The sequence below is a fragment of the Castor canadensis genome, chromosome 1 (genome assembly GCF_047511655.1).
Source record: "Castor canadensis chromosome 1, mCasCan1.hap1v2, whole genome shotgun sequence".
Classification (NCBI taxonomy): Eukaryota; Metazoa; Chordata; class Mammalia; order Rodentia; family Castoridae; genus Castor; species Castor canadensis.
Window position 1 is genome coordinate 29,574,143 of NC_133386.1, and position 23,251 is coordinate 29,597,393.

Below are 23,251 nucleotides of genomic sequence, written 5' to 3' on the forward strand. Positions count from 1 at the left end.
GAGTGTTCCGTCCGCCCTCTCGGCTTGCATTTCAATCTGCGTGTTTCTTCTCTGTGCCTCTTTTCAAAGGTGCAGGAACACAAGAGAGAGCCGTAGTTAGTGGCCAAGCCCTGCGTCTGGGTCCTGTTCCCAAGTCGTTTAACCTCTTGCTTCCAACTCTGCATCTACAGGCAAAAACAGTCCAGGAGCCACGGCCCTCCCCCTGCCTGTGATAGGCTGCTTGGAATAGCAACAGCCTGTGTCACTGCAAAGGGCAAAGCCTTCGGAAATAGAAACAAAGTTGGTCATAAACCACCCGGCTTTGCCCGAAGTTTTTTTTTTTTTTTTTTTTTTTCCCCTCCCTCTCCACTCTTCTTTAGCATGCTACCATGGGGAAAGTGACCACTGCTGTCAGCGGGGGAGGTCGGGGTGGTTTGGTGGCGAGGGAGAGGCTCTAACTTCTACGTGACCATGGTACCTGTTGAAAACACAGAGGGCCCCAATCTGCTGAGCCAGAAAGGGAGAGAGGCGGAGACGGATGGCAGCTCCGGAGCCCGCGGCGCCCGGCATCCTGCCTGCGCGGGAGGTAAAGTGCGCCCGGGGCCGGGCGGGCGGCGATGGCCTGGGGACCGCTGTGCCCGAGGTCCCCGGGCGGTGAGAGTGCGGGGGGCGCGGGCATGAGAGCGAGCCGGGGTCTGATGGGACACGCAAACTGTAACGTGAGGATTGAAGTCTTCTTGGGACTTCTGTTAAAAACGTGAGTTACATAGCCACCACTGCTCTGATGGGTCCCATCGGTTGCGTTTACATAATACAATGTGTAAGTCTTTTCATTTTGGAAAGGTTGATCAGCAACCTCAATTTTGCACACACACACAACTTTCTCATTTATTCCCACAAATGGACAATATATAACAAGTGACTATTATAAACATCGTTTTAAAATCAGCATTTTTAAGTGGACTTCATAAAATGACTTAGTTATGTAATCAATGAACAGAACTTTCTCCTGAACTTAATTGTTAGTGACTACAAAACGGGGACCCCATCTTTACTTCTGCTTTCCTTAAAACTGGCCTTTCAAAAGGAGGCTGGTTTAAAACTGTTTCCTTCCAGAAGTGAAATTTGGAAGTTTTTAATTCATTTGTTATCTTTCCTAGTCCAAATTCTTGTCTTTGCTTTCACATTCATGATTCCCACAAATACACTGCTGTCTCTTCTGTTCATTTAGTTAGCTTGCGAAGGAATATAAACTAATTGTAACTTGAAATGAAATCAAATACAAATACTTCCTACTAGTTTCCCCAGCTCTGCTTCTCATAATCATTCTTAATCCCAAGCCACATTGGAATTTCATGAATATTCTAAAACACTAAATGGTACCAAAGGCATCTGCCTTTCTTTGGCTTTGGAGCGGGTCTACATATCCGTTTGGGTTGTGAGGTTTGCCTGATTTTGGAATTGAATCCACAACCCCCCATATAGAGATGAAGTGGTTCCCTCTGGGGACTGAAGATGCTGTCACTCATTCCTGACCTGCTTTCAGCTCAGTTTTCTCCTGCTTTACCACTTCTAGCTAAGGATGGCTACCTGGGGCCATCTTTCGATATGATGTCTCTCTTCTCAAGCAGAGCTGTCCCTTTCTCTAAAGGCTTGCTGGCTGACTCAGAAGATCCCTAAGAGCAGGCAAGCAAATTTGTATTGGGGAGAAAAGGGAAAAAACTTGTTCTTTTCTAGAAACTCTTAGGAAATTGAGCTGCAGTATAAGCAGCAGAGCAAGCGAGGTAGTTAACTAATGGAGGTTACTTAAGGGATGTCACTATGTTGCAGTGTCACAAAAATTCCTGTCCAGGATAGGGGCTTTTACAGTAACCATTGAACTTGATCTTTTTTTTTTTTCTTTTTGCTGTACAGGGGTTTGAACTCAGGGCCTTCTGCTTGCTAGGCTTGGTAGGTGCTCTATCACTTGAACTACACCTCCACCCTCCTCTTTTTTGATGATTTTATTTTTGATATGGCTCTGAAAGTACAGTATTCATTCACAGCTTTATTGTACACATTCATAATTAACTCCAAGGAAAGTAATGTGTCTAAATTCTTGCAAAAATTGAATACATACACAAAATTCAACTCGAAGTACAATTGTTTGTGTTGTTGTAAAGAAATGATCAATGAATACCACGAATTGCTTTCAAGTTTAATCTAAATAAAACTTCATTATATAGAATAGAAAACCTAAAGGTTTCCCTAAAACCTCAGTTGAATATGGCTTAGATTTATGTAATATAGTATATATCTCAATAAATGTAAACCCTTTATTATTACCTGCACAAAATTTTCTAACTTATCTTATACTTTTTCTTGGCACTCAAAAGCAATTCTACAACTACATGTAGAAATGAATGCATCATGTCACCTGGCTGTATGATTTTTGAAAAGTCACTTAATGTCTCCAGTCACTAATATTTGGATCATATCTTAGTCTGTTTACCAAGAGGTTGAGGTTTATCTAAATAATATTTGTGAAATCCTCCTTTGACTTCTTTATATTTTAAACTTCTACAATTTCTTTTATCCAGGAAATTCCTAGTATTTAAAACAGACTTACTAATTATCTACATTTGAAGGCAGAAAATTTTTTTATATTTCTAGATGGAAAAATCTAAGCATAAAGAGGAATGAGTTATATAACCCAGAACAAAGTGTTTAAATCATGTGAGATACTAAAAAACAAAACAAAACAGAATAAAACCCCTCAGCTCTAAGACTGAGCTTTCTTTAATGCTACCGCTTACAATGAAACGTCTTGACAGGTCTTCCTTCCTCAGCTAACTCCTCTGTTAAGAGTTATTAGGAAGACTGCTTTGTTCCAGTGACTAGAAGCTAATGAGTATAATCCATTTTCAAGAAGCTATGACTCAAAGTAGATACACTGTTAGTAAATTTTCAGTATTCATAGACAAGTTCTAGTTGACCCTCTAGAGTAGGCTGAAGCTCAATTTCAAATCCTGGTGCTTAGAGCTGATGACATAGACAGGTGAAGTGAGAAATGACACAGCCTTGGCGCCAGAGGATTGGTAGTTCGTCCACGTTCATCTGCCTTGGAACTGACTCTGGTGGTCCCTAGCCCAAGGGATTTGGTGTCTGCTCCTTCATCCTTAGCTCCTCAACAACTGGATGGGGAGAAAGATCCAAAAGTCTCCTTTGGCCCTTACCAACACTGCCTTTCTATTGCTCCTCTGCTCAAAAGTTCTGAAACCAAGAGCAGTATTTATTGTATGAGTTTGAGTTCTTAGAACTGGAATCCAGAACACTCAGAACTGGACCAACGGAGCTTGCTGAAAGGGCTGTCCTTTATCTCTCTGAAGATGCCACAGTCTGGGACTTAACAAGTACGCACTTTCACTAATCACAGTCCCCTAAGGTAGTTCTCAGATGTTTTAAAGCTGTGAGCAACATTTTCCACATGGAAGCTGAGGGGCGGTCAGTATGTAAGATGTTAAGTGAAAGTAATCTCCTATTGACTGTTGTTCTCTCAGGTTTAGCCTAAATGGGGTTCCCTCAACTCAGCTGTTCTGAATTCTTCAGGCTTCCTTGGGTACCTCAAAGAGAAATCTTGTAAGAGAGATGGAGAAGACTTGTGGGAACAAATTCACCCCCTGGGAGGAGAAATCAGGCCAACCAGTGTGGCCTGATGATAGAGCATTTATTGTGAGAAGAAGGATTCTATCAACAGGCCAGTTACCTTGGGCAGAGTCAGGGCTGGGGCCAGGCCCTGTCAGAGTTTGTGAGATATTGGGCCACTTCCAATTTTCCAATTTTCTATGTATTAAGAAATTAAGTGTCAAAACTTGTGACAAAAAATTATTGTGCTTTAAAAATGTAGCTGATAACAAAAAAATTGTTGTGTGTATTATGATATTCCCAAGGAAATGACCGGATTTAGAGGTATGTGAATTTATGAAGAACTAGACGTCTTGTGTCTAGAGTTAGACTTGTTTTAAAGATAAGTGTTTTCTCTTGTAGTCCAGACAACGCCCCTCTGAGACTGTACATTAACGTCACTTGGAAATCACATCAAAGGTCTAAACTTGAGGCTGTGAATGACAGAGAGGCTTGAGCAAAGACTCCTCTGGGACCCTCTAGGCCAGAAGGGGCTCTAAGCAAACATGGTGGCATTTGTTTTACCACAAACTCCCTGTGGTGTTTGGCACACATAGCAAGAGTAGTGCTCTTGTTTCTCTCTAAGGACGCATCACCCACAGAGGACAGAGAGATTGTTATTCGCCATTTAGCTCCTCCCAACCACAGTAGCAGTAGTGGGCACCCAGGCCCTGGAAGGGCCTGGCAGAAATGGTTATAGGCAGCCCTGAGGTGGTCAAGCCAAGCCCTGGGGCCCACCTGGGCTGCCTAAGACTTAGCCAGTACACACCAGCCCAGTATATTTCTTGTGAAGTCTCCACGAGTTATTTGTTATGGGTGGAGCTCTTACACTAGCTGATGGAAATACAACTCACATTGGAGCAGCCCAAGGAAACTTACGTGTATACAGAGAAGAAAAAGTAACCCATTTTAAAAGGCAAGTTTTAGTTGCTGGAGCTAAGTGGGCTTTTACTTTTCATTCAAAGAGAGTTAGCCCATGGATAATGGCTTCTTAGATAGCATATTCTCAATACAAAGAACCCAAGTATAATTTAGCCTCAGAACTTTTTAAAGAAAAAAGTTCTAAGAGCTCCAAAAGACTCCATTGGTGTGTAATTGAGCTTTGGCTGCTAAGAGTGAAAGCTGTTATTTACTCAGAGTGTATAAGCAAGAACTGGTTTTATAAGATTTTTAAGTTGATCAGGGTTAGAACCTCTAGTGCAATTTTTTCCTCACGAAGTCTTTACCAGAAGGGTGAATTATTGAGTGACTTAAAAAACACCAAGCTATAGTGGTGAGAAAGGGAAAAGTTGGATAGCTTCTTCCTCAGAGATTATTTTGTCAAATACCAAATAAACATAGCTTCTTATCTTGCAGTCACTCAAAAGCATCCAGTCTCATCATAACATTTTCATACCTTTATTTTATTTTACTTATTATTTTATTTTATTTTATTTTATTTTTTGTACTTGTATTTTATTTTTTGTACTTTGAGTGTCTGCAAAGCAGACACTCAATCGTTTTAGCCATAACTCCAGTCCATTTTGGTCTGGGTGCTTTAGAGATGGGGTCTCTCAAACTATTTGCCAAAGCTGGGGTCGAACCATGATCCTCCCAATCACTAGGATTATAGGCATGAGTCACCCGCTCCATACCCTTATTTTATACAATTAATATATGCTAGTAAAATCTTTTAGTTAAAAAAGTATCCAATCTCATTAAAGTATCAAGATACTGAAACCCCTCAAAATATTTCACAGTTGAAATGAAGTCAAATAGCCTTCATAGTAAATCACAGTTCGAGCTATTTCTGTTTTATTTTGTTTTTCTTTTGCTCATTGGTATCATTTTTTTCCTTTCCTTATAGCACATTCATTTATACACTTGCTAAATGGCTATGCCTCAGTAATTCTATACAATGCATGTAAAAATAATAAGACTAAAATGATTTATCACATTATTTTAACATTAGCAGCTTCCATTATTTTTGAACAATGACTCATTTTATATGATTCAGTCAATATGTATGAAGGAGAAAAGAACAGTCCTTTGTTTAATTTACAGGAATATTTCTTTCCCTTAAGTAAATCAAGTGTGATTTAACTTTAAGCTACTCAATTGTGATTCCCTTGAAAGTGATTGTTTCTCACACAACTTATGACTCAGGTCTGCCTGGCATCTGTGTACCCTGAGGCCCTAGGCAATATTCCTAAGCTCTATGCAAATGTTCCTACTGTGTGGAAGTTGGAGTTGGGAGCTATGTGCCAAGTTAGTTTAGAAACCTGCTTGAAATGACGTCTCAGCTTCAGAGGTGCAAGACTTTTTAAGAATAGAAAAAAAAGTTGTAATTAGGATCAATTGTATGGTGAGCGAGCACTCCCATTTCAATTGGAAAATGAACCATAGAAACCACAAGGCAGAATTACAAGAAGAACATTTTATGATGCCAACCCAATTATGTAGGTGCCACCAAATTTGAAAGCAAAAGAATTCAAGAATTTATAAAAAGACACAATTGTTATTCTGGAAATAAAGCATTATTTATTGCCTCTAATATCAGTGAGAGACTGTTTCAAAGTTCTACTTTCATATTGTTGAGATTTTATCACACTGATTCTGATTAAACAAGCTTTTGTGAAATGATAATTGTGAACCAAGTGTTTCTATCACTACTGTCCCAACTTATCTTTATGCAACCCGGTAAGGCAATGTCACTCCTAGTTCACAGAGGGTAACAGAGGCCAAGGAAACAACTGACATTCACCACGTTACTGCCACCTACCAGATACTTCCATCTCATTCCTTCTCACTATGCTACCAATTAGTTAATGTTATTATCTTTATCTTATGAATCCTCAGGAACAGAATGTTTAATATCTTGTTGGACTTATCAAAGTCTAGTTGCTACCTAATCAGGTACTCTGATTCACACTGTCCTCCACGACTCAGCCCAGGTATCTGCCAGGGAGAAGCAAAGTGAATTGCCCCACGTAGCACAAATGATAGGTGGCAGCACAGGCATTTGGACCTTAGTATTCTAAATCTACTTCAAGGTTTTGCCCTCTTGACCAACAATACCAGCTAGCATTCTTTGCACTTTCTGACCTGTCCAATCTGGGAATTTGAGTATCAGTTACACTCATTTCAGAACTTGATTACATTCCATTTTGACTAATTCCCTCATTTTTCATATGACATTTTTTGTATAAACTTACAGGTTTCTGGATAAAATATGTATTCTCGTACCCATTAAAGCTCTAGCAGCTCTGTAACCCATCTACTCAGCACACAGAGATTAAGAGAATCCCACTCTGAGGTGAGGCCTGGCCAGGTAAAAAGTTAATGAGATCCTATCTCAACAAATAAATTGGAAAGGGGCATGCACCCGTAGTTCCTGGCTACTATAGGAGGATCATGGTACAGAGCCCACACTAGGCCAAAATGAGAGACCCTATATGAAAAGTAACTAAAGTAAAAAAAGGGCTGGGGGCATGGCTCAAGTGGTAGAGCACCTGCCTAGCAAGCATAATGCTCTAAGTTCAAACTGTAGTTCTGGGAAGGAAGGAAGAAGGAAGGAAGAAGGGAGGGAAAAGGAAGGAAGGAAAAAAGGAAGAAGGAAGGAAGGAAGGAAGGAAGGAAGGAAGGAAGGTCCGAGCTGCCAGTGCTTAAAAAGTTCTGTGTCATTCATGACAGTAGCCATTAGGCCCTTTTCTGTCTCTTTCCAGCCTCAACATCAGGGATTACATACACAAGGCCCAAGTACTACCATTAGATGTAACCTAGGAGGCATCTCAACACAGTGCTCTCCATATCGGCCAAGGCTCTGAGCTTTGATATCCTCTCTCTCTCTCTCTCTCAAATTCTCCCTTTGTGTCATATAAAGCATCTCAGCCCTTTCTCCCTCTTTCTCTGTCTCCCATGGTCCTGTTCACTATCAACATGCTCCTTGAGCCTCTACTTTAACACCTATTTGACCATCCAGGCCTTAATTTTAATAAAGTGCTCTTCCTAAAAGGACATCCATCTATAGGATTATATATCTATATATTGTATGCTCTTTCCATTTCATTTCCCTAATAAAAGAATTTTAGAAAACACAAGGGGATATTCCTAAACCATTTTTGGGTACACAGACTCCTTTTTAAATAGAAAAACAAGTTCAAATTTTCACACAATTGTCTTTTCAGTTTCATATTTACTGACTAGAAAATATTAAGTGACAGAAAGCTACTATGCATTCACCAGCACATTTAATTTTTTAAAAAAATTCCATCACATCTGCATACATTTGAAATTTTCAAATACAAATGAGTATGTTACTGTTTTTTCCCTATATTAAATAATTGCCAATGTGATACTTCATGAGTTGCTACCAATTTTCAGATATCTATAGCTCAGCACAACTCCCCCACAGTGAGGCCTCAAAAGTCTCCAGGTAGGATGGTTACTAGTTTGTTCTCCTAATTCAACTCCCTTTAACCACCTATTGAAAATTTCCATGAATGGGTTAGGGGCGTGGCTCAAGTGACAGAGCTCCTACCAAGCAAGTGCAAGGTCCTGAGTTCAAACTCCAGTACCAACAAAAATAAAATAAAAAATCTCCATGGAAACATAAAAATACATGCAAATTGTAATAACATTGAAGCCAGAATTATTTGTCAGTGAGTTGGGACTTAACACTAAATGAATTGCAGATGTGACCTGAACATATAAGATGGGGAGGTAAAATGTCACAGTTCTATGAGATCCCACTGTGTACTGCCATTTGACAGACACAGAACTGTCTCCATCCAGGGAAAAGGAAGACAACTCCAGAGACCCTTAGAGCTGTCTTCTCTTCCTCCTTTATCCCGCCACTATTACTTCTCTTTTTATGTCTTTTAGGGTACTACAATTTCCAGGACTGTCACAATTCCAGGTTGGATAGGAAAGACAGTGGCTTGTTCCATTTTGGAATACAAAATCAGTTTCAAGAAGGGACCAACACTAGAAGAGCCACTGAAGCAGTCAAGCTACAAGTTATAACTCTGCACACACTATTTTTGACAAAGAACTATACATTGCTATATCAAAATACCTGATGTAAGCTAACTTTATTTTTTAAAAGTTATTTAGCCCCATAGCTTTGGCCTCTGATGAGGACCAAAAGGCAGTAGTTTCATAATGTTGGGGGTATATTTTGGAGGAAAAGATCACATCTCAAAGCAGGAAGCCAGGAGATACACAGGTCAGGCTTAGACTTTTATAACAACTTAGTCTCATCAGACTAAGGAGACCAGCGTTCTCTTCCGTGCGTAGCACCCTCAATGACCTAAGGACCTCTGACCAAGACAGATCTCTTAAAGGTCTCAGGACCTCCCATATTGCTACACTGGGACCAAGCCCTTCAACAAATGAAACTTGGGGAACAAACCACATCCAAACCACAGCAATGTCTGATGATGATAAGAGTAAACCAAAGTGAACATAGAGCTAGCTGGGACCTGAGATGCAGGGAGAACTTTGTACAATAGGTGCAGAGTGGAGGAGAATAAACATATAAACATAGGGTACAAAGTAAAAGTATAAGAAGATAGAGATGAAAAAGAACAAGAATAGGCAATGAACATATATAATAATGGACAGAAACATTAAAAGAAATCTTTTCTGAGCAGAAGAACTCAACAAATACCAGAAAAATTTAGAAGCACCCAGACTTATCTTGGTGAAACTTGTGAATGGAAGGAAGGAAGGAAGGAAGAAAAGCAAGCCAGCAAAGAATGAAAGCCATACATGCAATCATGCAGAGAGAGATAGTGAACAACAACAAAAAAGCCAAATGCCAGCAAGTGCTGATATACAAATTTAAACCCTGTCCTCTCTTGATACCTCTTGCCATTAGAATTCGGAAAATATTAATTTCATCAGAGTGTGTTTGTGGAAGTACTAAGTCAACCCTGGGATTGGAAAAATATAAAAGAAAGCAAAGTTCCTGTCTTTTCTCTCTGAAAAGGTCAAAGAATGAGAGGTATTGGGAAGCCAAGCTGATCTGTGTATACTAAAGAGGACTGGAGTGTAGGGAAGGGATGGGGAGACAGAGATTAGATAAGGGAAAGTGCTCAGTATTTATCACCACAAGGACATACACTTGGTCCAGGACCAAAAGGCAGCATCTTGGACTTTTTTGGAAACCCCTACTGTAGCTCTCCACAGGATGTGTACTCTAGGAGCTATTGTAAGGCAAGTCTTCTGGCTAAGCCAGATCATCTCCTTCTTGCGGCATCTTAGAGCCTGTGATACACACACTCCTGCTCTCAAAATGCTCCTGATCTCAGGCCAGAGATAGACATAACTAAGTATTATCCATGGTGCTATAGGCCATGGATAGAAAGGCAAGAGAGATTAATGCTAACACAACAAGGGAAACCTGGCAAGGTTTTGTAGAGATGGGGTGTTTGAGCTGGATCATCAAAGATGAATCAGGTGCCTTGGGCTGAGGGGTCCCTTGGGCTGAGAGCACAAGTAGAGAACAATCTAATACACAGGGTGGACCTTTAATTAAATATAGATATACACTTGACAATGAAACATTTTATGGTCTCTGCAATTAACAAGATAACAGTGCTGAAAGCTTTATGGAAATGCTGATAGCATGCTGTTCAAACGTTAAGCTTTTATGTGACTAGAAAGTTCTACATGCTAACCATTACATAATACCATGTATTGACCTTTGCTGATACAGTTGTGAGGAGGAAGAGGATCAAGGATCAGTATTTATTCATTATTTCAACAAATAGTGAGTATTTACTTTGTGCAAAATATTGCAGTGAGAATAGAGAGGTGAGTAAAACAGGCTTTTTGCCTTTAGGGAACTTTCAGTCTTATATTGATGACAAGCAAGTCCATGGATGAGTGTCTTACAATGGGTCAGGCCCTCTGAGAATGGTCTGCATGCAGAAGGGTTGGGACAGGCCAGCTGAATCCACTAAAGGGGGGTTTTCCTGGGAGAGGTGACACTTGAGCTGACTGCTGGAAGATAAGCTGGGAGAAGGGCATTCGGAAAGAAGGAGCCAAGAAAGGAGAGACCACAATGGCAAAAACGTTTGGAGTAATTGCAAGTTTCCCTTGAACAAAACACAAAGGAGGGGGTCTTTGAAATTTGCAAAGCTTTCACAATTGGTCAAGCTGTGTAAGTACCTGGCTGCCTGCCAAAGAAACCTGTGTGTGCTTGCTTTTCAGCCTGCTGTGGGATTTAGTCAGGTGGCAAGTACCTATTGTGTGCCCCATTATGTGCATACCACGCCATGGGAATCTGGGGAAGAAAGGGAAAAAGAAAACAGGCAGAAATGAAAATATTGCAAAAAATGGAGTGTCTCGTGTCGAGTACAGTCGTGGCTTCACGTGACTCACCATGAGCAGAGACAGTGTGGCTATTGTGGCAGCCAGCACTGCGGTTCCTGGAGGGTGCCTGCAGTCCCTGGCTCTGTGCTGTGTGTCTTACTGCTCATTTGCATACAGTTTTCTTGATTGTGACCACATCTTCGTATTACCTTGATAAGGAATCATCCTTATTGAAAGGCGCATGGGAGAGCTTTCTGTTGCAACTGTTGGTGTTCCAGCAAAGTGGCCAGAAGACACAGGGCCTAAGCAGAACCCAACAGCCTGTGGGGACCAACTGGTTTCCACTTCTGTGATGTCCAAAGAAAGGAAGCTGAAAATTCCCTACAGCACTGGTGAGGCAAGTCTATGAGCAAAATAACTGGGGAGGCTAAATGTCATCATTATAATTAAAGATAAACTGTCCAATTTCAGGGCTGGGTATTTTTTTAAAAGCACAAATTACATATGCTCATGTCTCTCTCTTAGCTCCAAATGCTTCTCAGTCTACCTAGCTGCCCCAAACACATCCATGTTTACATTCTCACAGATCCTACCTTCCTGCTACCACTTCAGACCACATCCCCGTGGTTACCGCCATATTTCCTGGAAAAGTTCTGTACTCCCTGGCATTCATGGAATACCATCTTGCTTCCACTGTTACCGTTAATGAAAAAGTAGACGCAGTTTCCTGTGTCAATCTTCATGTCTCTCTTCATATGGTTTTTATGTGGGAAGATAGCACCTGGGAGAATGTTCTCTGAGGGAAGTCTTGGAGTGTCATTAGAAAAATTATGGGTAGCCTTACACAATGAGTTAGAATTCAAAACCCCAAGTGGGCACCCTGAGGACTGTAGTGGAACTTCAGCTGTCCTAAGACCCACTAGTAAGGAGAGTATGGATGCTAGCTGGGATAGCACTCCTTAAAATATAACAGGGACGATAAAGAAAATTCAGACAATTAAGACCTTAGCTCAATACTGTAGCATATAACCCCAGGTTGGTAAGCTTTCCAGTTGGTACTAAGGTTATAGAATATTCTAGTGATAAGTTTTAATCTTTTAGAGGTAAATTGCCTAGAGATAGATACAATAAATTGATAATAAAAGAGTAAAATGTTGTAAAAACATTTAAAGTAATTTTTTTACCAGTTCCTATGGAAATACCTTTATTACATTTCTGAACAATTATAGTCTACATGTTAGGTTGCTGTCAATGTCTCAAGAGGGACATTGACAAACTGGGATGGCTTCAAGACCTGTTGCATACACTGTCATTGTTCTTTGAGCCCTGGCTTGGGCAAATGACCTCAGTTGAGAAAGCAGGAAGCAGAAGCCAAATCCCTCTTCTGTCAGGAGCATTCTCCCAAGACTACAAGAAGCTGCCAGCTTCAGCCCACCTGCTCTGGCTCTCCCCAGGGTCAGAGAGTTGAGCACCAAAGGAAGGGACCCTTGCTCTTTATAAGGAAACATTATTTCCCATCTAGTAAAAGGGAAAGCAAGGAAGAGGAAGTAGAAGACAGGTGGCAAGCACAGCCTTCTGCTATCCAATATCAATTTTCTCACATTCTTAGTTCAGTGTCCCTGGCTGCCCTGGGTTACTCTGAATGTCCTTTCTGGTGCCTCACTCAATCTGGCTTTCAAGGGTTTCATTCTCCAAAAGCCACTTATTTCTCCAATCAGAATTTCAGAGATAAATTGCCAATTGCTAAACACATATGCTAATCAATAAATGAAACATAGATAAAATGAACAATAGTAAATAGAGGTAGGAACAATATTAGTATACAAATACAAAAATTCTACCTAATTCTTCTTCTAGTAGAAGGATTTGTTGTTGGCTTTTAATATCATATGAGAAAAGCAATGTGTAGAAACTGAGGACAGGGTTGGACCTATAAGAGAGAATGTCACAGTCATTTTGTGTGTAAAAAAAAAGCAGTACATAAAAAATAATAGATAATAGCAATACCACCAAATGGTTAGCTTTCTTGGAGGTAAAGACTAGAGCTGTTGAATTTTTCTACATATGTGTATGTATTTCAGCACCTAGAAAAGTACCTGCTATTTAATGGTGTTAAATATTTATTTTCTGATTACCTAGATGAATTGCTGATTTAATTTAAATTTAATGGGTTAATCCTCATAAATTAGTTTTATTTAATGTGGATTATTGAATTTGGTGGGGTAGTACTGGAGTTTGATCTCAGGGCCTTGCACTTGCTAGGCAGGTGCTCTACCACTTAAGCCATACCCAGACCTTTATGCCCTGTCTCCAGTTCATGAACAAGTGTAGTCATTTCCAGCTTGAAAATAAGTCATGTATTTGTCTATTTGTCTCCAGTTCCATTCTGAACTCCCAAATTTAAGCTGCCATCACCTCTTATCTAATCCAAGGCAATCGTCTCCTCTCTGCTACCAGTGTCGTTCCTTAAAGAACCAGTCTCCATGTAGCAGCAACAGTAGTCTTTAAAAAGAAATCCATAATGTCAGTGCCCTCTGAACTATACAGTGGGTGTAGAACTCAATATACTTGGAATGCAACTAACCTGTGTGAACGGCCCCTCCACATCTATTCAAATTCAATCTCTGCCCTCCCTCAACTACCCCCAGGGTCATAGTGTGCCTCACCCACTACATGCTGGTCATCTGACAGTTCTTAAGACATGACCACAGTTTTCCTGCCATGTGTGTTGGAAACTTTTCTCTACTGTGTCTGGAATCCTCTTCCTTCTGCCACTTCCTGTATTGTTTTGCTTCTATTTTGTCAAGTTGCAAATATAGAACAAATACTTGCACACTGCTACTGAAAAGTAATAACTGTTTACCTTTTGACATGGTTTCTAGAATTTTACATTTATAAAGAGAGAAATTTTAAGTCCGCTTTGTTCTCTCCTGCTCTGTTCCACCTTCTTTCTTACTTGAGTAAGCAACGAATTCTGTGGGGTCCCTAACCTGCATCCATGCCTCCCTTTCTTCTTTCTAACGACACCTTGACTTTGTTAAGCCATTCACACACCTCTAGCTCCTACCTCCACCATTGGCCCCAAAACACTTTGTGTGCATTGACAAAAGCCAATGGTAGCCCAATTTTGTGGCCAAGGATGCACAAGGGCAAGTGTCCTGGTTTCATTTGGTCCAGGTTATACTGCAGGGAAGCTGTAGGCCTTTTAGATGTTCCTTCCTTTTCTGTCTTTGCCCTCACAGGTTTGCCTTTAGAAAACTGGGGAGGGACGAAAGGAACCAGGCAATCTGAACTTCTAATCCAATGCCAAGGCACTAAATGGTATCCTTATTTTCTCAAATCATCTGTCATCTGCTCATCTTGTGTAGCCATCTTCACAATGAGTAAAAACAACATAAACATCATAGATAGAAGGAAACTGGACTTACTTGATGTCTCCTTGTCTCTCCTCCTAAACAACAAAGAAAAATGATTTGTTCCTTCTATAGCTAATCACTTTTTGTCTAGTTCATTATTTTACTATACTTGTGTGTGTTTAAACTCAGTGTTGTGAAAGACTTATACAAGGTTAAGTCTCCATTGGGCTCTAAGATGTTTAGAATAACAAATCAGAACTGAGCTCTCTGTTTCTCCTCTCTGCAGGTTGCAGCATGTTTACTTTCCTGACGTCTGTCACTGCTGCTGTAAGTGGACTCCTGGTGGGTTATGAACTCGGGATCATCTCTGGGGCTCTTCTTCAGATCAGAACCCTATTAAGCCTGACATGTCATGAGCAGGAAATGGTCGTGAGTTCCCTCCTCATCGGGGCCTTTCTTGCCTCTCTCGTCGGTGGGGTCCTGATAGACAGGTACGGAAGAAGAAATGCAATCATCTTGTCCTCCTGTCTCCTGGGACTTGGAAGTGTGGTATTGATACTCAGTTTATCCTACGCCATTCTTATTGTGGGGCGCATTGCTATAGGGGTTTCCATTTCTCTCTCTTCCATCGCCACTTGTGTGTATATTGCCGAGATTGCTCCACCACACAGAAGAGGCCTTCTTGTGTCACTGAATGAGCTGATGATCGTCACTGGCATCCTTTTTGCCTACATTTCAAATTATGCATTTGCCAATGTTTCCCATGGCTGGAAGTATATGTTTAGTCTTGTTATTCCCTTGGGAATTTTGCAAGCAATTGCAATGTACTTTCTTCCTCCAAGTCCTCGGTTTCTGGTGATGAAAGGAAAAGAGGAAGCTGCAAGCAAGGTTCTTGGAAAGTTAAGAGAGACCTCAGACACCACTGAGGAATTGACTGTGATAAAATCTTCCCTGAAAGATGAATATCAGTATAGTTTTTGGGATCTGTTTCGTTCCAAGGACAACATGAGGACTCGAATCATGATAGGTGTAACATTGGTATTTTTTGTACAAGTCACTGGCCAGCCAAACATACTATTCTATGCATCAACTGTCTTGAAGTCTGTTGGATTCCAAAGCAATGAGGCAGCTAGCCTGGCCTCTACTGGGGTTGGGGTAGTCAAGGTTGTTAGCACCGTCCCAGCCACACTTCTCGTAGACCACATTGGTAGCAAAACCTTCCTGTGCATTGGCTCCTCTGTAATGGCAGCCTCGTTACTGACCATGGGCATTGTCAACCTCAACCTCCACATGAACGTCACCAATATCTGCAGAAGCCATAGTCCTGTCAACCAGTCCTTGGACGAGTTCATGTTTTCTAAAGCAGGAGACCTGTCAACTGGCAACGGCACTCTCAGAGAGCACTTTAATGAAATCACTTCCACCATCAGGGACTCACATGAATCCATGGGAAGTGACGTGGATAGGAGAGCAATGATGGCCTCCATATCTTTACCAAATGTTGGACTAAGCCCAACTGAACACCAGATAGACACAGACTCTACAGCCATCCCACCTGTTTTGAAATGGCTGTCGTTGGCCAGCTTGCTTGTTTATGTTGCTGCTTTTTCAGTTGGTTTAGGACCAAGTAAGTACTTTATTCTGTATTCCTTGCCTTTTTCCCATTATGAATGTTATTGAACTGGTTTTAATCAGTTAGACCATCTACTGCTTTATAGTATTAATTGCATGTAAGTACTAGAAGCGAGATAATAGTAATGGTCATCTGATGTTTCTACGAATGTGGAAAGTGTGCTTCTGAAAAGCACAAGGCTAGTATCCAACTGAAGGATAAATCTCCCATTATCTGTCATATGAGAATAATTTAATGCAATTGACTGGGGTTAATCCAACCTGAAAAATTTATTGCCTGAGGAAATTACACTGTTTCATGAAAGTTAGTTTACCTGGGTTATACTTTTCTCCATGTCATCCCTGATTATCTTTGTAGGTGGAAGAAAAAGAAATCAAATGTTTAGATTTTCTTAAAGATACAATAATGGATGCATTCTAGTAATAAGAAGAAGGGAATCATGAGATGGGAAGGAGGCTGCATCAATTCTTTGAGTAAATTTTATTTACTAGAGTAACCTCCCAGGGCACTTTGATTCATCCATTAAACAGAAGAATGTGAGTCTAGTTAGTCCATCCAACACAATACAAATAACTTATAGGGAGGTAGCTAGAAGGTGATTTTATGTTCTAGATCTAGCTTATTCCAATGACACTCTAAACACTTGAACAAACTCTCTTAGAGATGGATTAGCTAGAATAGGTTGTTTTTGCAGTTCTGTAGTCTTTTAGCTTCATACTCAAAATCTAAACCTTCCTGTAGGGTGGTTGTGTATCTTAGAGTAAAAAAATGGTTTAAAATGAAGGGTAGTCTTTTTCTAAGCCCCACCTCCTAGTCTTCATTCCTTATCCTCCATTCCTCTCTCATTTCCTATCCTCTTTCTGCCTTTCCTCATTATTCCTCTGTGTTTCCTTCCCTATTCCCTTTCATTTTTCAGTCTCTGCCTCTCTACTGCATTCAGTTTTGAAACTTTTTACAAACATGAAAGAGGCAAACAAATTGACTCCATTAAAGGGACTCATTGGAAATTCTAGACCAATAAGACATAGGTTGTGTTGAAGAAGGAATTTTGTGAAGGAATGTAGGTCCTCTGACACCGGGTGCTGGGCAAGGTTTCTGGAAAGAAGACCATATAAGGCTTGCTCTAGCCATCTACTGCTGACTCATTAACTATGCATTAAGGTGACAGGTATCAGTGACTGTTTTTTTTATTTTAATAACCAAGAACCATGCTAAATGTTGGGAAAGTGGTAATGAACATCAGAACCTTACTCCTGTCTTCAAGGAGATTGTAGTTGAATGACTGTGTCATACCCCCGTCAGCTTCTTTCCAGTTGCTGAACCAGCAGAATTGTCCCACTAAATCTCTGTTAGTTAATAACTAGATTTGCACGTACTTGTGTGTCCTCACCTGCAACACTATATCCTCATTGTTCAACTTCTACTTTCACTTCTAAAATATCAGTTCCTAGACTCAAATTGTTCAAATTCCAGAGAGATGGGCGGGGGAGTAGCTGATCAACCCTGTTCTTTGCTGTGCCAAGTCAGTGATGGCAATTGAGTTCTAATCAGCTGTGGCAAGACTGGTCATAGGAAGGTTGGGAATATAGCTCTACATTAGAGCACTTGACCAGCATGTGAAAGACTCTGGGTTCAATCTCTAGCATGGCAAAAATAAAAATAAAGAAGAGAAAACATTGAGCTGTACATTCTAAGACATGAATGTCCAAAAGCTGGCTCATCCATGAGCAGACATATTTGTCTATGCAAAGACTCCGACTTGCATCTGAACCTTGACACTGGTTATTAAGACTTAACAATGACAATATAATTAATGAACAGCTTCCCTGAAAACAAGTTTCTGCATTATCAGGATTCAGTAATCTTGCGTGTGTACCTGTAAGATACTTATGTGACTACTCTGATACTTTAAGCTTATGACATTAAGATTAGACAATCATCTTTTTTTCAGGATATGTTTCATAGTCGATCAGAGGGCAAGGTATTGGTGCTATCTTCTACTAAGGAACAACTTGATCTTATTTGTGAAACTTTTCTATATGAACAACTACAGTGAGTTTTATTCATTTAACAAGCTTTAAGTGGTAGTTACCAATCTATTGATTTCTTTTGGCAGAATCTTCTTCTATATGCTCATCATAAAACTAAACATATCTCCTTGTGTGTCATTTTCTTGATACAATCTTTTGAAATGTCAAGAATCAACTACAAATCTAAGAAAAGGTTAGCAGAAAGAAAGGGATGCCCTCCTGGTTTTAATTCAGAGAAACTCTCAGGTTGAAAACGTTTATGTTGTGGTACATGTTCAGTATGACAGACATTGACTTAAAACTTCCAGAATCAAACTATTCATGGCTGGAATCTTTCCAAGCTCATGTCCCACTTCTCTCTTTAATTTTTTGGAAATTTTGGAAACTGCAGCAAATGCTTCATTCTCTAACATATCATTTCATATTTCATTGCATTAGAGCAAGAATTACCCTTTATAAGAAATCCAATTTGATTTTGATAACAATTATTGGAGATAGTTATTAACCTACTAAGATTCCTTAAGCAGTTCCCTACTCTAATTCTTTTAAAAGTTTAGTGTTGTGGATTGGATATGAAGTGTTCCCCAACAGCCTTGTGTATTGAAGGCTTGGTCCCTAGCTTGGTTCCAGTCCGAGAAGTGATTGGATCATGAGGACACTGCCTTAATCAAAGGATTATTAAATTGATGGGTTCATAATTTGAAGGCAGTACTGGGGTTTTGAACTCAGGACTTTGTGCTTGCTAGGCAGGCACTCTAGCACTTAAGCCACACCATAAGTCTGATGGATTAATAATTTGGTTACAGTATTGGGACGTGGTGGAAACTTCTGGAGCAAAGGTCTAATTGGAAGAAGTAGTTCAGTTGGGGGTATGTTCTTGGGTGCCACATGTTGTATCTGGTCCCTTCCTCAGCCCCCTCTGCTTCATAGCTACCTCTGCCACACAGTCCTACCACCATGACATTTCACCACCTCAGGCCCAAAGCAATGGAACTGCCAACCAAGAGCTAAAATCTCTGAAATTGTGAGCCAAAGTAAATCTTTCTTCCCAAAGGCTGGTTTTCTCAGGTATTTGTCACAGTGACAGAAAAACTGACTAACACCATTAGATTCAGTTGGTATTCATTGACACTATTGTGTCAAAAACTATGCTCAGCAGTTTTTACATACTTTGGAATACTTCATTTTACCTTCACAATAAGCTTGTGAAAAAATGATCTTCATTTATTTCCATAAACAAAGACACTGAATCTTGAGAGAAGTTAAGTGACTTAGTGGAATGAGTGAAAACGTCTCTTGTCTTCTAAAACTCAAAATTAATCCCTAGTCCGAGAATGTGTAAACTTCCATTGCTATGAAAAAAATATCTGAGAAAAGCATCTTAAAAGGAAAAAAAACTTATTTTGTCTCATGGTTTTCAGAGGTTTCAGTCCATGGTCACTTGACCCTGCTGCCTTTGGGCCTATGGTGAGGCCGTACATCATGGTGGAAGCATGTGACAGAGGAGCATACTCACCTCAGGGTGACCAGGCAGCAGAGAGGAAGGAAGAGGCAAGAGCCCAAATATTCCCTTTAAAGGCACACCCCTAATGACTTGACTTCCACTAAGCCCAACCTCCTAATGGATCTACCACCACCTAATAACATTACAGTCTGGCAACCAATCCTTTAACACAATGGCCTTTGAGGGATACTCCAAGTGTAAACTATAGCAGTTAATTATTTTTAGTTTAATGCTCTTCTTGAAGAGACATTAGAAATAAGAATGAACAAAAATACTATATCATTGTCCATTAACCAGGCTATTAAATAGGCCATTGTGTACTTTTTTGCAAGATAGACACATAGTCTCTCATTTTTTGAAGTTCTGTTAAGTAAGTGAGCATATCAGCTTGAGCCATCAGAAAGAAGAGAATGAGAATAATGATAAGAAGAGAGTTTTTGGTGTACATTTACTCGAATGACTGAATTTTACTAAGAAAAATGTTGAATGTGTGTATTGGTTAGAATTCAAGTTCAACTGATATAACAAAGACCCAAATAACAGTGGCTTAAGCATGTTAGAAGTTTCTTTCTCACTTATCAGCTGGAGCTGGCTAGTTCTTGGGAGCCCCAGACCTTAGGTTACTCTACACTTTAATATTTGCTTCTAGTCTATCACAATGACTATTTAAAAATATTGAGATACATTTTTAAATATCATTATCCTTTACTAGTAGCTAATGATCCCTTGAGAACAAGTACAATGCCTGTAGTGCAGTCAATTAAAGGAAGGTCAGGTAGAGAAAGGCCTATAACAAGCTTACCTATAAAAGGGTGAGCAGCTTTACCTGAAGCAGAATCACAGTGGATGACGTGTGTAAACAGTTTCTTAGAGAAATTTCTTTCATTTACACAATTGTGGGAGAGGTCAAGGAAGCAAAGGTCTACAAGGGGACAACTGGGAGAAAGGAAAAACATCCTAATCAGAGCCATGAAGGGAAGCTGGTAGAGATCTCTATGGAAAGCTGTTGCCTATCTTTGATTTTTCCTCTACAGAGCAGAGGAAAAGCTGAACTCAGAAAGTTCAGCTTTGAGTTCAAAATCAAGTGAACCTGTTATGACAAACTGGAGTCTATGAGAGTTGCTGCAGCCTGCACCTGTCTCTTCCCCCTTCAGATTTGAGAATACAGGCCACCTGCAGAAAAATGGCTGCCCTTCTCCAAGGTCTCTGGCAGTGTGCCTGACCTGTAACTTGGAGAAGTTCTAAGAGAATATCTGGTCAAATTTGTTGCTCCCTGACACCTACAATGGGAGCCACTGATCAACCACACAGTGTGCAAATCATAGTGGTGGCAAGAGCCCTGTGCCAACCAGCAAACAAAGGACTGCTGTGTCATTTTGGCCTTCCAAACTCATGCATGTTTGTCCTGACAACCCTCATCCAGGACAGCATGGGAAGGGAATTCTGGGAAATATAGTTCTAGCGTAACTATAAAGTTACACAGTACAAAACCATCAGAATGATCAGTTTTGGAGTAAGAGAGAATAGATGGGAATATAGAAAAATGTATTTCAAAAGCTCAAAGGCCCTGAATTCAGTCTTCAGTTGCTGTGTTAGACATTTAAAAAAAATTATAGTATTAATTATTCAAATGTATGACTAGCTTTCATGCCAGCCACTTCTTTAAAAAAATGAATGTGGAGAAAGAGGAGAGAGAGTGTTTATTAAGGTCTCTTAGCATTTGTTTCTTTAGCTATAAAACTGAAAAACGCTCTTTGGGTAATGCATAATAAAGGCTCTCAGGTTTGTTTTCTCAGGAACATTAATTATCTTCCTTGAGCTGATGATTCTCACTTATCTCCAGTGCTATCGTCTCACATGACTTCCAGTTCCTTTTTTTCCCAATGAGTACGATATTCTTTTACTTTGGTGCTATTTGGCATCAGCCAAACACAACAACCCCAAGGCCGAATTCTTTTTCCTTTGACAACAGTGGCCCTTTCTACCTCTATTCCCTCCAGCTACTAATGGAAGATGCTGTGTGGCCTTTGCTTAGTCCAGTCAATGAGCAAATGCTCTTGGGTTTGCCCTTACAAATGGATCCTGTGTTTATTTTTCCTCCTGTTTCTGCCATCCTAGCCTAGCCCTATTGTCTTACTCCTGGATTGCTGGGAGACCTTCCGGCAGCCCTCTTCCATGCCAGGAAAGGCCCTTCTCATGCCCATCCATCATATCAGTATTCCTTAAATACCATTTGCCTTCTGTCACCCATGCTCTCAAATCTTCCATGCCTTCCTACTTCATACCACATCAGAGAATTCCAATGCCTTTCAAGATGAAAATAGAAGTTGTTTAGTCCAACAAAACGTTCTACAACTGTGTAACCCATTGTGAGGGGAAAACTCTGTTTTTCGAGGCCCTTCATCACCTCACCCAACTCTAGGGCATCTGTGCATATTTATATTGCAGTCTATAGAGTTATACTGCAGTGCTACCATTCACATAGGAACTACAGCACAGTAAATGATGACCCAGGTGTTGTGCAGTGAGGAAATAGCTCACCCATCTGTGGCTTTTTTCTTTCCCACTGCTCCCTCTCTCCCCCATCTATAAACACAGAGCACTTGTGGCCTTTTCCTTCCTCCTCTGTTCTATCCAAATTCTTCCTATCTTTGCATTTTCATGAAACTCTTATCTCTTCTATGAATCTACTCAATTATTTAGAGGTCTTTATTTGTATAAACTACAGTATAGAGTTACTTATTCACTTCTGGGCAATAAAGAGCCTGAGTTAAAAACAGAAAACCTAGGTTCTAATCTCAGCTCTTCAGTGTACTGGCTGTGTGACTTTCAAGCCATTTCTCTACTATAAGCTGTTTCTAATTTATGAATAGTAATGTCTATCCCACCTATAGAGTACAGATGCTTGTTAAATGAGCTAATGTGCATTGCATGCTGTAGAACACAATTATCAATGTGAACTACAGTGGAATAACATAGATAAGTCCTTAATGACATCATCATTGCTTCTGTATGTTTGTTTTGATTTATTGACTAGAATATAGTTACTAGATTGTAAATTCCTTGAAGAAAGAAGCCACATCTGATGTTTTTATTTATATCCCTTTAAGTGAGCACTACATAAGTCTGCTTAAAAATCATGCTGAGTTACATTTTAGTTGCTAAGGAGAGAGGAGGAAAAGATCTTAAAATATGATGCAGCTATAGGAAAGATCTCAGCTGTGCTTCTTTCATTGTGTTATCAAGTGGGTGGCTGAAGGACCCAATAAACTAGAAATGCTAGACTGCCAAAGAAAGTCTCGTTGCTGCCAGACACTGTCACGAGGGTTTTGTAAAATAATCCATCACTTGGACACAATTTTTAAAAGTCTCTTTCTGGTTTTGTCTGTAAGAAAAGAAGCAGAGGAGATAGAACCCACTAGTGGGAGACCCTTAGGGCATTTCTTTGTTATGTCAGAAATAACTATTTGGACAGAGCTCTGAAAGTCATCCTGGATTTTCTTGAGCACCTTTGCTTTTTGCCACACATGGAAAAAAGAGTCTTTTTGAGAACTTCTTAGACCAAAAGTAATGTGAATGAGGTGAACAATCTCAGGATTGAAGGCAATTTGGGTGTGGGGAAAGGAATAAATCTCCCATCTCATGGTTTGTCCAGCTTATAATTGCAGATCCAAGGACTGACCTGGGTGTCCACATGTGAGGTTGGGTAATGCCATCAGAGACAGATAGCTGAGTCACTCTCTCTAAAGACAAAAGTCGTTCCTCACTGTGGCTTGGGACTGTGGAT

At 40.2% G+C, this 23,251-nt stretch overlaps 1 protein-coding gene across 1 annotated transcript in view; it reads left to right on the forward strand.

Moving 5' to 3' along the window:
• The first annotated feature begins 251 nt into the window (after positions 1-251).
• Slc2a12 (solute carrier family 2 member 12) overlaps positions 252-23,251 on the forward strand; it is a 50,797-nt gene continuing 27,797 nt past the window's right edge. The window contains exons 1-2 of the mRNA XM_020181844.2: positions 252-565; positions 14,584-15,924. Coding sequence (XP_020037433.1) covers positions 451-565; positions 14,584-15,924 — 1,456 coding nt within the window. The 5' untranslated portion in view covers positions 252-450. The remainder of the gene's footprint in view (positions 566-14,583; positions 15,925-23,251) is intronic.